Source organism: Ambystoma mexicanum, chromosome 2q, assembly GCF_040938575.1.
Source record: "Ambystoma mexicanum isolate Mex_15411 chromosome 2q, UKY_AmexF1_1, whole genome shotgun sequence".
NCBI lineage: Eukaryota > Metazoa > Chordata > Amphibia > Caudata > Ambystomatidae > Ambystoma > Ambystoma mexicanum.
In genome coordinates this window covers 1,112,097,077-1,112,111,124 of record NC_090924.1, presented here as the reverse complement: position 1 = coordinate 1,112,111,124, position 14,048 = coordinate 1,112,097,077, and the positions used below count along the sequence as shown (strand labels likewise).

The window sequence follows — 14,048 nt, the reverse complement described above, 5'->3', positions numbered from 1 at the left end:
GTGCTGGTCACCGACCTCTGTCTGCCACCCACTATTTTCTTGGCCATGAACTGGTAAAGGCTATCTTGGTGTATCAATCTATGAAGCCACATTGATGATTTGGGACCCTTCCTTCTTGGTAATGGGGCAAGATTTGCTGTGCGGCATGCCATTCTTACCACTACAGTATGCTAACAGGTGTTAGTAGAGCAATGGAACTCGAGGAGGGGGGGCATTACTAATCATGTAATGTCCCCCCTTTTGAGATTTCTGTTGCTAATAGTACCCTGGCATGTTGTACCGGGGTACTAATAGATTTTGACTTGAGTTGAGAAATGGCGTGACAACCTTCTCTCTTTCCATGGCGGCCATTAAAACGAAAGTAAAAAGAAGAAAAAAGAAAATGGTTGCCATGCAATTGGGTGAAGGGACTACACAGTGTCCCTTCTCCCTTTCCATGGTGGCCAGACAAAGAATGGATGCAGCGCTGGGTAACACTCTGGTGAGGGCCAATCATATCTATTGATGCAATCTGGTTGTGCCTTGCTGGGTAATAAAACAGAGTTAATCAATAGTGGTCTTTTTAACAACCTGCACTGAGGACATCTGCAGTTTGTGGGTTGAACTGACTTTGGCAGCTTTATTTGAGAAGCACAAACCACCAGCTAATAAGTATAACATATTGCTAACACCTGTTTTTTTTTTTAAATAATAGCAGTCACCAGTTTTACCGACATGTTTTATTAAAAGAGATTGAGGGCATGTATGAGAAGAAAAATAATATGCTTGGCTACTAAAAGGAAAAGTCCATATAAGCAAAAGAAGACATCTCTTCTCCAAGAATATTCCGTAGTGGAGACTGGAATGTACAAAGACATCACTTACGATAGTTCTATATTTAGCAACGGGTGCAGGAGTCTTAAGACAATTTACAATCGAGGTCAATCCAGGCTTTTCTTCATCCATATCCGGATAGCTGAGCTTGATCAGGCCTTGGATGTGGGATTAACTATTCAGGTTGAAAAGCAGTAGACTCCAGTCTGGAAAGCTCTTCATGCAATGACACAGCCTCCTTTCTCCTTGAAGGGGTTCTTGTCCTCAGGAATGCCCTTCACAAGAGGATCTTCTCCGGATTCACCTTCAATGTACGTCTTTATCTCTTCACACATTTTGGACACCTTAAAAATGTTAAAATGCAAATATATTTTTATACACCATCAAACTTATATTATGCCATTTAACATGCTAACATTATTGCACTAGTCCCCTTGACGTAGTTTAATATAGTGGGATTGAGACTGGTGTGCAAGCAATGATTCTTCATAAACTCAGACCATCTGATTCACTAAGCAGTATCTTCCAAAGTGACATATAGGGCCTCATTATGAGTGTGCCGGTGTGGTAATAACGTTTCGGTATTACTGAACACCAGCACGTTAACTCACTGGCACACTTCAAGTTTTCCGGTAGGGTGGTGGTTTTACCTCCAGATCTGAGCTGGAAGTATATCCGCCACCCTACCAGCAAAAACTGCCAGTATTACTGGCCTGGTAATACTAGTGCCAGTAATACGGCAAATCCCCACATGGAGATCTACTGGACTCCATGACATGGGGATTTACTGGCGTTTCCGCCGCTTGGAATCAGCAGGTAATACTGGCAGACCAAGCGGCAGAAATGGTATTATATTTTGCCGGTATCCTGATGATATTACCGGCAGGATACTGGCAAGCATGTAATGAGGCCCAGAGTATATATATATATATCTTCTTTTGAATGACAACATCCTTTTTGCAGACAAAGCTAGGGTGGACAGAATTGTCTCCAATGACAGCTTGATAACCAAAAACAATGATATGATAAGTACTGAATCTCCCTTCATCCACTCTGTGACCCCCTCCAGCTAATCCAGAATAGGGCAGCAAGACTTATCCTTGGCATCAAGCCCAGGGACCCCATCTCTCCTGCCCTACAAAGTCTGCACTGGCTCCCAGTTGCTTCACGGATTCAATTATAATTCCTCTGTATCATCCACAAGGATGTCTGGGGCCAGGGGCCGCACTATGTGGAACTCTTACTTATTAAATATTCCCCCTCTAGACCTCTGCGCTCCTCTGGCATCAATTCATTGTGTGTAAAGCCGTTTGCTAAGCAGAGGGCAGGTGGTCGATCGCTTTCCTCAGCTGGCTCCCTTCTTTGCAACAGCCTCCCCCTCCCTCTTCGTCTTGAGCAGAATCTTCTTAAATTCCAGAAGAGCCTCAAGACTTTCCTATTTACCTCTCCCTTCTCTCCCCCTCTCCCCTGCTAATTGCACAATAGCTTGATTGGTGTGCAGGGCCATAATGCATCCTCCAGGCCCTGACCTCCCACATTGTATCATCCCAGCTGTTGTTTATCCTCAGCACCTGCCTCGGCTCACCCTCCACACTTGGAGGCTTGCACTTACCTTTCATTGCACTTCACCTGCTGCTCACTCACAAGCCCCACAGCACCTATCCCATTCCATCCCCCTTCTGCACTTGCATGTTCTCAACACTCAGTGGGCATAGTAGGTTTGTCTTCCCCTCCCCATTGTTTTTTCTTATATTTATTATTTTTATGTATTGTAATTTTAATTGTCTACCATCCCCCGTCCCCTCCCTGTTGCCCTGTGGGCGCTTTGAAACAGTATTTGCTTCCTGTATTTGCGCCTATGAAGCTATTAAGCGCACAATAAATACATAAATAAATAAATATACATGAAGTGGGACAAAATAGATATTGTCAAGAGCAGTAGAAAAGATACATCACTTGTGGTAATTTACAAGCTACATAACCTGCTGAAACTCATAAATGAACATATCACTTGACCCTTTAATAAGGCGGACCTCTTTTAACCATCAGATAGTGAAACTGACAGGTTTTTAGACTAACCACAACAAGCACATATTGGAAAATGTTAAATAAAATAAACGTCAGTGGAGACAGTGGAATATGTGTATATGTTGCACCATTCAATGTCGCCTCTAAAATAGAATCAAAGTCATTAAATGTCGATACAAAATCTGGTAAGTCCCTTTGGTCAAACTGAGGTTTCATCTGAGGCAGTTTTCATTGTACGCTGAGCTGTCTGAGGGAAATATCCTAGTTGCTTGGTGAAACTGCTTCAGCAAGATGATCCTAACACAGCCCTAAGATTAGTAAAAGAAATATCTTCTGATAAATGTCCTACCTCAAAGGGACCACAGCCTTAGCTGTCCACGGGCCATTACTGTGCAGCACAGTGCCCACCTTTCTTCCAATCTAAGAGCAGTGCTTTAAAGGGGCTGGTCCTAGCCGGCACTCAGTACCTGCACTTCTTATTTCTGAGCATTTGAGTACCTGCACTTCTCAATGTCTGAATGAGAGTACCAGTACTCAACTATGTTATGAGGTGCAAATGAAAGCTTTTCATTTCAATTTATCGTAACTTATTTTACTTATTATTATTTATGTTTGCATTTAAAAATAATAATTTAGCATTTATATAGCGCTATGAACCCTCAGGTATCTGAGCGCTGCTTATTACACACGGTGTGTGGTTCTCATTTATCGACCTCGGAAGGATGAAAAGCTGAGTTTGGCTTGCCGGGATTTGAACCTGCATCATCTGTTCAGATGTCAAAGTGAGCATTATAGTAGCGCACAAAACCCTCAGGCATCTAGGCGCTAGTTACAGTAAGTGCAAGTGAACAGTCTACATAAGTGCAATACCACACATAGGGTTACAAAATGCGGGTGGAATCTTGAATACATACTCTGGCAAAGCCACGCCCCATGGTATGGGAGCACCTCAGGAGTACAGGTAAGCATTGCAGACATACTTAGTGAGAGTGCACAGTCTGGCAAAGCCACACCTCATAGTAGGGGGGCATTATCAGGAGTACTGGCATATATAACAGACAAAATTGGTGTGAGTGCAGAGTCTGGCAAAGCCACGCCTCCTGGCATGGGGGCCTACATCAGGTGTACAGGTAAGCATAATAGACAAAATTAGTGAGAGTGCACAGTCTGGCAAAACCATGTCTCATGGTACAGAGGGCTACATCAGGAGTACAGGTAAGAAAATCATGCAAAATTGGTGTGAGTGCACAGTCTGGCAAAGCCATGCCTCATGTTACAGTGGGCTACATCAGTAGTACAGGTAAGCAAAACAGGCACAATTGGTGTGGGTGTACAGTCTGGCAGAGCCATGCCTCGTGGTATGGGGTACTGTATTTGTACAGATACACACAAGAAAACAAATTACAGTAGGTAAATAGTCTGGCAACACTCCGACTCATCCAGTTACTTTGCTTGCTTGAGAGGTAACAAAGGTAGAAGTATAGAAGGTAAACAGGCATGTAATAGAGCGATGTAGAAATAACAATTTGGTTACAAGCTAAAGGCTACATAAGAAGGATAGCAAGCGGGTATAGCAAAGTAGCGCAGGCACATATAGGTGGGGAGCAGTAAGGTGGGAGCGGGCAAAGGCAAGGCAAATAGATCCTGCTGTGGTCGTCATCGTTGGAGCAGCCATTTTTAAATAGCTGGGGAATATGATGTTGGCAGTCCAGGTAGGGTTTTCTTTACACGCAGGTGTAAGCTGGTGTGTAAAGACACAGTGTTCATGGATGGCGTCGGCAGCCGTGAGCAATTGAACGACAGTTGTGCAGATGTAGGAGATTTAATAGGTGTTCATGGCGCAGTAGCTCTATTGTAGTGGAGGAGGTAGGGAGTTCACTATGGAAGGTATAAGGCATACATGGGACAGGTGGTGGGGGGAGAAGGAGTACTAATTTTAACTGAAGACATTAGCGACAATGAGCAATTGTCGGGCAGGTATGGGAATGCAAGAATTAAAGGTAAGTAATCACGGAACGGTAGCGTAGAGGACTTGGAGTTTAGCATGAAACAGTTCATTAGGGGGAACCGCTAGAAGATAGTTTGCTAAAACAAGGCAGTGAACGGGAAGAGGCAGGTCGGTGACTGCACTGATGTATGAATGGACCTGGTGGTCGGGGAGCCACAGGGAGAGCAGGGGTTTTGTATGCCTCTAAGGTGTGCATAGCAAACAGGAGCACAGCGCACTCAGTAACGGCCATCTGGGCTGGAGTACAGACCTCATAGACGGTTAACCATGGTTATGGAGGTGGGTTACTAGTGGGGATATGAGCGAAAGCCTTACCTAGTGCAGCAAAGTTAGAGGGGCTTGGCACCAGTTAAAGGTGGACATCATTAGTTAGGCAGCCTCGTGGGAAGTCTCATTGCAGCGAAATTAACGTGGTGCAGAAAGACAAAATCCTGTCATGGCCGGACAGGGCCAGGCAGGAGGGTGAGGCCTTTGAGGTAGGCCTTTGTGGGGGCTGGCTTTGCCTGCTGGCTCCCCTTGGCTGTGGAGTATTGGTGCAGCAAAGCAGCCAATCGATGCATAGCAGAGGCGGGCACAAGGTGGAACTCTTCTCGTGCTTACACCCCTCTGACACTGCAGCCGCCATTTTTGAAGATGGTAGCACCTTTATACTAGGCAATTCAAGCCCAGCAGGGCAAACCTTTGTCGGGGGCTTCTGCTGCATCACAGGTGTAGGATGAGGGGCACACTGGTCCTTCCGAGGTCGGCAGTTGTTCTGGCCAGACAGGAGGAGGAGGACTACATGAGCTATCTTCCAACAACCACACAATAAGCAACAAAAGCTTTCAGCATCTCTAGCCAATTGGCAGCACCCTGCGAAGTACAAAACAAACATTTCTTACAGGACTAAGCTTCTGCAGCCTTTGCTGGCGAAAGCAGCACCCCCTCTCCCTCTCTCCACCACCCGCAGTGGCTTCACATGTTACCATTGGTGTCCTTTGATGGAGCAGGTATTGATTTGGAAAGCCTGGGGTATTACTTTTTCAAGATGCTTTTTTGTTACTAGCAATGCCTAGTCTAATATGTAAATGTTTAAGTAATTGGAGTTGTGTTGTAAAGTTTTCGACTGAAAACTCGCAAACAGCTCCAGTTAACTACCGAATGTCCTGTTAGGCAATGAAAGCGAGCAATAATAAAACTCCTCTTCTAAAGCTTAGTTTACAGCTATGATAGCTGCTTGTTTGATACGCAAACAAGAAAGTCTCATTTAATATAGTCAAACTTTCTTAACACTATGCATGACAACAAACTGTGTGAAAGGATCTCAGATACACTGCTTTACCCAAGTGTGTGCACCTTGGCACATAATTTAATCTCACTGGGCATTGCCAGCAAAAAACAGGGTGTGCCTAAAAGGGACCTGTGCACAAGGTGCTGCGCCGAAGCGACAACAGCCGTAAGCTCTGCACCGGAATGTCTGGCTTCTTTTTTCCATTTAAAGCACTATCTGAGAGAATCGCTATGCTTTTCACTGCACCACAAAGATTGAACTCTTTCATAAAGCTGCTTCCAGGGCTTTAAGTGGGTCCTTGCTCACTGGTGCTGAGCCCCGGCAGCCTCCATAAATTGTTCTTGACCCGGGGCTGTGCCAGGGCTCCTCGTAGTTGCCATCTACTGATATGCACTTAAAATCATGCTTTACATACTCTTAATTTGCCACCAAGTTCACTTTGTTAAATCCCACTTTTGAAGTAAGGGTTTGAGTCTGGATATTGGTGAGCAGGATCCAATCAGAAGCTCAGCCTGGCGAGGTGGGAAGGGGAGGGGCGTCACATCACAATTAGGAGGTGGGATTACTGGTCTAGCTGCATCCATGGACTCCCATATTTGCTCTGGCCACAGCCAGTGGTGATTATTTGCCTCATGTATTCACAAAGAAGAGTCAATGGGCCTCATTACGAGTTGGGCGGTAGGGGATACTGGGCACCGGTAAGGAGACCGGTGCCGGTAATCCCCTACCACCCTATTCCGAGGTCCCTTGGCGGGGACCGTGAGGAAGGTGTGGTCGGACCACACGTCCCTTACGGGTCCGGCTAAGGGACCAGAGCGCAAATAACGGGCTTGCCATTCACGAGCCCGTTATTTGCGTCCGCCCCTTTCCCATTGAGCCCTATGGGGGTGCTAATGGGAATGGGGAATGGTTGGTGCAATGGGGATTTACCGGTCCCACTAGGTTCGGACTAGACCGGTAAGTCCCCATTGCACCAAACCGGACACGGTCACGGTATGGGAGGCAGCCATGGAGCTAATTGCTCCATGGCTACCACCACACTCGGAATGAGGGCCAATATGTTGCTTGGGGACCATTAGCAGTGTGTGGCCATCAATGGGGATTTCATCCCACCCAAGGAGCCTGCACTGTCTTCTGCGGGCGTCAATTAATCCTGCTTTCAATTTAAGAAAATAGTTGTACTTTGTACGTTTCTTTTTTTTTAAAGCTGGAATACATGTTATCAGTACAAACAGTGCAGCTGAGTTAGTAGTGTCTCTCAATATCCGAAATTACTTTCTGCATTGAAAATACATAATATGTGCGGTTCGTCATGATAACAAGGTGTTCTTAACTTTTGTAAAACAATACACTAAATAGAGCATTATGAAATCAAGCAATTCTCGTCAATTGCAACCCTCCAATTGGTTTCTGTTTCTTGCTGTCATTTTCTTTTTTGTGGAAATGACACCTGCATTCAATATCACGTAGTCCACCTTCCACAATGCTGTATTGTTTGAGCAGACAGCCCTTGCCTATGCCGCCTGCCTTCACTTTTGGCTATTTCCAGCACTTGTGCCACGCCCCCTTATGAGAGCTTTTCCCCTCGATTTTTCATCCCACTTAAAGCACTGGTTACTTCCAAAACACTCAAGTGGCAAGACCCTTGATGGCTGAATCCACTTGCCGCCTCCCTTCTTACACTCCCCAGGCCCCTCTCAGATTGTTTGCTATCTGCAATCATTGTCTGCCTCTGACCTACTCGCCAGAAAATCAAAGCGCCCTGAAACTGCCATTAGCATTTGTAGTGCTTTGCAAGAATACCCATAACGTATCTGCAAGGCTTAAGCCCTTAAATGCTGAGCTCTATGCAAGTCTATGCAAATAGGATGAGCACACTAGTCCTCAGCACTCGATGGTCTTAATCCACGTGCATAAAGCACAACATCACTCCCTTTGTGAAAGCTGCTTATCTTTCATGTTCTGAACACATTCTTCACTGCATCCATGGGGTGATATAATATATCCTGTTGTTTATGTTCTTAAATGAGCGAGCTTCCTTGATGCTGTAGTATTTTAAAAGTCCCTTGCTATTGGCTGCATTTGTTATTCTGGGCTTTCAATGGCATTGTTTGAATACATTTATTTTTACTTTACTTTTTATTGAATTGCTTGAAGCACGGACCTCGCTCAAGCACTGTACAGAGTGTGGGTAGCCAGCATTATTTATTTATTTATTTAGCATTTGTAGAGCGTGCCTAACCCGTGGGTATCTTGGCGCTGGAGATCAGGTAATACAATTTACAGGTGTTACCACAGGCAACAATGGTAGACATAGGCTTGACATGTAGCCAGATTAAGTATATTTATAGTCAATAGGTAGTTACAGCTACAGTGAGCCCATAGGTATTTACAGATACAGTATTATTGTATAGTGGTAATACTGAAGAGATAGAATACTCTCGCTGAAGGGGCACTACAGGTTGGATGTGACGAGGCAGGTATTAAGTTTTCTGCAGAATGAGGCGTGGGAGGGGTCAGCTCTAATGGCTAGAGGTAGAGCCTTCACACCTTTGGCTGCCCCACTGGGAATCTGCGTCCACCGGCCTTTGGGCTGCCATCTTTTAACAGTAGCGCAGTACTGTGAGTTGGGGTCTGTGCGTCAGTAGGTCTGTCCATTAGAGGTAGCCCTTGGTCAGGTGTGGTGGGAAAGGCCATGTTTTGCGAGATTTGCAAAATTGCAGAATCGGGGTGGCCATTCAGAGCCACCACCGGGATGGAGTTCCAAAGGGTGGGTGTGTGGCAGGAAAAGAAATGCTTGTGGTCCTCTCCTTGCGGGTGAGTGTGATTCAAACATTCACTCATGTGATACCACCACAGCTACGGTGGTGACCTGATCACTCTAAGTTACAGCAGCACCACTTTTCTATTCATGGGGGTCCATTTAATAAGCTATTTTATTTTACCAGGTGCAGTCTTGGTTAACTTCAAATTAACAAATTAGGCTTTACGCTTTGATACACATTCTTTTTTTAAAGAAAAGCCCAGGACTGGAAAATTGGTATCTCGTAACATAGTGTCACCTGATCACCACGGCAACAGCACATGCAGAAATAGGTGTGCCATGTCTTAAATAGAATAAACATCTTTAAATGAAGTGCCATTTTGTTTGAGTTTATTATACATGTGCATGCACGATTTATCAGCTGCACGGAATGTACTTAACGGTACATATTTCTGAAATGAATTGGTTAAAGATTAGCAAATTTACTGTATGAAGGCGTTACTGACCATGGAGGAGTGGATGAATGGAGTTCCAAGATTGTGAACATATCTATTGGTGCTCACGTGTGACAAAATATGTCAGCATGTTTAGAAACAATACTTTTCAGCTTAAAATGGTGCACCTGAAAGATGATCAATGACATGATGTCTTCCAAAAAATGACGGTCTCGGGACCAAGGGACTGTGGCACTTAGAAGAGATAGAAACGAGGCACGAGGCACTATATAAAATCTAATACTGTTATTATTATCATCATCATTCTTTGTATTTTTTAGCTGGAACATGGGCACTCAGGCAATTCCCTTTGAAGGTGTTCTCTCAACTAGTCAGAATAGAAGGAAGCAGCCAAAAACAAAAGCTACCTTTTTGAGTTTTGGCTTATACGTTTCGCTTTAGCGGAACCAATAAGCGACAACTATTGCGTTAGAGTACACCAAAGGGGAAATGCATAGGAGAGTGGACACACAGCTTGCAGGTGTTGTTTGGTTATTTACCCACCCATTGACTGCCCATGGCCAGGATCATCCCTATGCAGGCCAGGGTTGCTCAGTGAAGCTCTCACTGAGCTTGCAGACGAAAACTACTTTGAAATTCAAACATCAATAATTGATCATTTTTATCCTTTTATTGAACCTTATAAGGTTTCAATAATCTTCAATTTGTCCAAATTTACAAGTAATCAGATTAGCTTTATTCAAGGTTCATCGGCAGAAGCCCAGGCCGATCCATTTCGGATGCTAGGTCCTTCTTCAGGGCAAGCTCTGTAGATAATCATCGTAACTTGAATGTTGTGAAATCCACTTTCCTTAAAGCAATCTTAGCACTGCTTAATCAGAAATCCTTGGATGCGGACTTCATACTTGATCTTTATCCAGACATCATGTCAAGTGCTTAGATATGGGAGATCCAGGCAAGTTCAAAGTATGGCTGAGGAAATAATTGCCTTAACTCTGCCGCATGCCTTGTGTAAGCATGTGTCTGTGTCGGGTTAGGAGTTCATGGCAGCCATGGTGTGGTTGTAGAGGAAATCATCTTTCACCTGTAATCTTGCTTCATTCTGCATGTCAAAGTAATAGAGAACGGAGGTCGGGCGGCTTCTCTGCGTCAGCAGCAACGTGTGTTGCCAAGGACAAGCACAAGGCTGTGTGCATGTTTATTGGTGCTCACATGTGACAAAATACGTCCACATGTTTAGAAACAAGACTTTTCAGCTTAAAATGGTGCGCTGAAAAGATGATCAATGACATCATGTCTCCAAAAAATTATGATCTCATGACCGAGGGACTGTGGTGCTTCGAAGCGATCGAAATGAGGCACGGGGCACTATATACAATCTAATACTGTTATTATTATCATTATCATTCTTTGTATTTTGTACCTGGAACATGGGCACTCAGGCGATTCCCATTGAAGGTCTTCTCTCAACTATTCAGAATAGAAGGAAGCAGCCAAACACAAAATCTACCTTTCTGAGTTTTGGCTTATAGGTTTCGCTTTAGTGAACCTATAAGCCACAACTATTGCGTTAGAGTACACCAAAGGGGAAATGGCATAGGAGAGTGGACACACAGCTTGCAGGTGTTGTTTTGGTTATTTACCCACCCATTGACTGCCCATGGCCATGCTCATCCCTATGGCCATTCCCACCCACTCCATGCCCTTCCCCACTCTAAACACAAGTCTTACCATCAAATTTTGTGCTAGAAATGCCTGCCAGTGTTTTTTGCAAAGCAGTCTTCTGGGAATTCATAACTTAATTGGAGACGTAATGCGCTCCTAGTGTAATGCAACATGAACCAGGACTGTCTTCAGCCACTCAATATGTGTGCCCTTCACTGAAGTCCTGTTAAAAACAAGCATTGGCAAAACCAACCGTTTTTGCTTGTGTAAGCATGACGCATTTGCCAGGCATATTAAATGTCCAGGTACTTTGCACTATTTTGCAGCTGCGACCACCGATGGCCAGTTTATACCACAATGGCAGGGTCTGCCAAATGATTTTCCCCAATTCTGCACTAAAATGATCTTGTGTATAGCATTGCACAAGCCTGGTATTGCCAGGCACTGCTATTATAGGCCCAGATACTTGCACCATTTTGCAGCTGCTGCCACCGATGGCCACTCAACACCAGTATGTAAGTGCCTGTCAAATGCCTTTCCCATGCCTACACACAAGCCACAACTGTTGGCATTGCCAATGTTTTTTGAATTACGTTTCTATCTTTTCATTAGCACAAAGTTATTTTTGTCACCGCGGGACTCAACAAATATATACAAATTAATGTATTGTGATCAACCAAGATTAGTTCTGACACAAATCCGTGACAAAGATCTATTAAAACGCGTGGGGAATTATTCCATATAGATATATATATATATATATATATATATATATATATATATATATATATATATATATATATATATATTACAAGTTATCCTTTTCCTAACAACCCAACAAATAATGTCTGCTGCTTTCACCAGCTGTTGGCAGGGACTGCTTTGGGTAGCTTTTCGCTTATCCGGGTTATTGAATTACTTACAACGACGTGGAGACAAGGATGGGTGGTTCCGTAATCTGTTTCACTCAATAGCATCTGGGAAATGACGGCGCATTTCAGGTGTGTTGTAGATGGATTGACTGCTGTTATCGCTATTAGTCCTACGTGGCAAATGCAGTTGTCTTGGGTTTTGGTGGCCGCGTGGGAGTATTTGTTCTAGCAACGCTGAAGAAATGACTGGGTGTGCCGATTTATCTCCTGTTATTCCGATATGAAAATCATTCGGAGCTCTGCATAGCCTTCTCACTCCTGTGTCCAAGTAAATGTCCCTGTGAAAAGGGGGTGGGGGAGTTGAAAGGCCTAGACTTGATGTCACTCACCACTCATATATGCCTGCAGTACATATTTGGAATCAGAGGTCAGAGTGAGCCAGAACGAATGGCGTCCCTGATATCAGTCATCGTTCGTTCCCTTACGTTATTCGACCTGGCAGTGAAGGACACCTTTATTTATTCAACTTCTCCCCTCGACCTGGCAGTGAAGGACACCTTTATTTATTTAACTTTCTCCCCTACTGGGGATTTGAATCCGGGCCGTGCTGGTAGCACACCAGACAGTGTCACGCCATGCTACAATATATTGCAGGTGCTGGGTGGTTCTTCTTCATTTCGACTGCCTGGGACATACCTCTCATTGCAGCAGTCATCTGTCTTCTGTAATTAATCATGGATTGCTGCAGGCACAGTGTATGTACAGATAATGTTGGGTGGGCGTGGCCATAGCCCTAGCAGTGTCCCTTAAGAGGTGCGACTAGTGGGTGGTTGGAAGGGGGCTGCTTAAAGCTGCATTTTATTTTGTAGCGTTTTGTCGGTTTTGATAGGACTGATGTAAACACAGCAGAGTGGGTTGTGAGTGGAGAAAAGGTGTTTGAATTGTGTGGGTGGGGTTGAGAAGGGGGTCAGTGGCGAGCACGTGGTGGGGTGAGGCGGTTTGGGGTGGTGGTGAGGGAGTAGAAGGGGTCGGGGGCAGGGGGAAAATAGCTCCACGTCTTTTTTCCCCCACTTCGACCACTGGTCAAAATAGTGCTCCAATATAAGCAATATTTCTATGTTGGCTTGTGGAACAGGGAGATAATCCTATTTTTTACAACCATCTTCTATTTTCATATTGTTTTTCCCCTTAAATTCCCTATACATGGGACATGTAAATCTGAGGTGCAGGAGTGACCGTTTTGGAGCGCAGCTCATTTTCCCGCTTTTTTTCCTCCTGCCGGCCACTTACCAGCGCTCTCTCCAGTTTCACCTCTTTCTTCAGCTGCTCCACTTCCATTTTGAGTTTGTCCTTGTCCGTGAGCTCATCCACGTTGATCACCGGCATTCTCTGGTGGGGGAAAAAAGGGACACCATATGCCGATGAAGCTTTACGCATAGTGCTCACGCCTTATCACTGACAGCAGGAGTCCCTCCATGAAGGCCCTCGAGGAGGTGAACTTACTGTGGGTTCAGGGCTCCAGAGGCCCGAGTCCCTGAAGGGTTGACGTCCTCACGAGCGGCGGCCCCGGCTACCTGCCCGAAGTCCCTCTAACAATAGCTGCTCGCTCGTTTTAAAGTAAACCCCCCTCCCTAATCTGGCCTAATCCGATCAGATCCACCACTCACCCAGTTCATGTAACAGCAACTATTTCTTTTGGAGAATGAACAAACTAGCCCAAAAGGTGAACTCTGTGCCTTAAGTATACATGTTTGATCCTCCGATTTTATATATTTCACGGTTAGGGAATGGAGATTCTGTCAATTCATACAAACGCTATTGGGGTCACGCTGGTTTTAAAGGTTAATCTCATTAAAGGCAGACGTCGTTGATATGGGATTAGTGTGGAACGGATGCAAGTGAGCATTGCCCTTGGGAGTCTGAGCCTTTATGTCCCATCCACCATCAGGTGAATAAAGCTGCCAGTTTGCCCACTGCTTAACAGAGGAAGGGACTGCTAGAAAACTCCAGGGAGAGCCAGCATTTGCTGTCAAGATAACATTGCTGCCAACACCCTTGCCAAATCTTGCCATTGAGGTGCTCCTATGTTGCAGAAATAACCCAACTGAACTAAGGTCTTCAAACTTATCCTATAAAGGATTTTTTTTCGCATTCTCATTTTTACACAGTATTT

General features: G+C 44.7%; 1 protein-coding gene across 1 annotated transcript; it reads right to left on the bottom strand.

Moving 5' to 3' along the window:
- Positions 1 to 700: 700 nt before the first annotated feature.
- Positions 701 to 13,536, bottom strand: LOC138569975 (guanine nucleotide-binding protein G(T) subunit gamma-T1-like). The gene is made up of 3 exons (XM_069648471.1): positions 13,379 to 13,536; positions 13,166 to 13,264; positions 701 to 1,157 (listed from the first exon to the last, which is right to left on the bottom strand). The coding sequence occupies exons 2-3, from the start codon at positions 13,259 to 13,261 to the stop codon at positions 1,032 to 1,034; spliced, it is 222 nt and encodes a 73-aa protein (XP_069504572.1). The 5' UTR covers positions 13,262 to 13,264; positions 13,379 to 13,536; the 3' UTR covers positions 701 to 1,031.
- Between the last annotated feature and the right edge of the window lie 512 nt (positions 13,537 to 14,048).

Bases quoted from the DNA above. Each gene is read 5' to 3' on its own strand.
- LOC138569975 (XM_069648471.1), bottom strand. From the start codon at position 13,261: ATGCCGGTGATCAACGTGGATGAGCTCACGGACAAGGACAAACTCAAA. The intron at 1,158-13,165 runs GTAAGTGGCCGG...AACATTTTTAAG, and splicing joins TGAAACTGGAGAGAGCGCTG to GTGTCCAAAATGTGTGAAGA.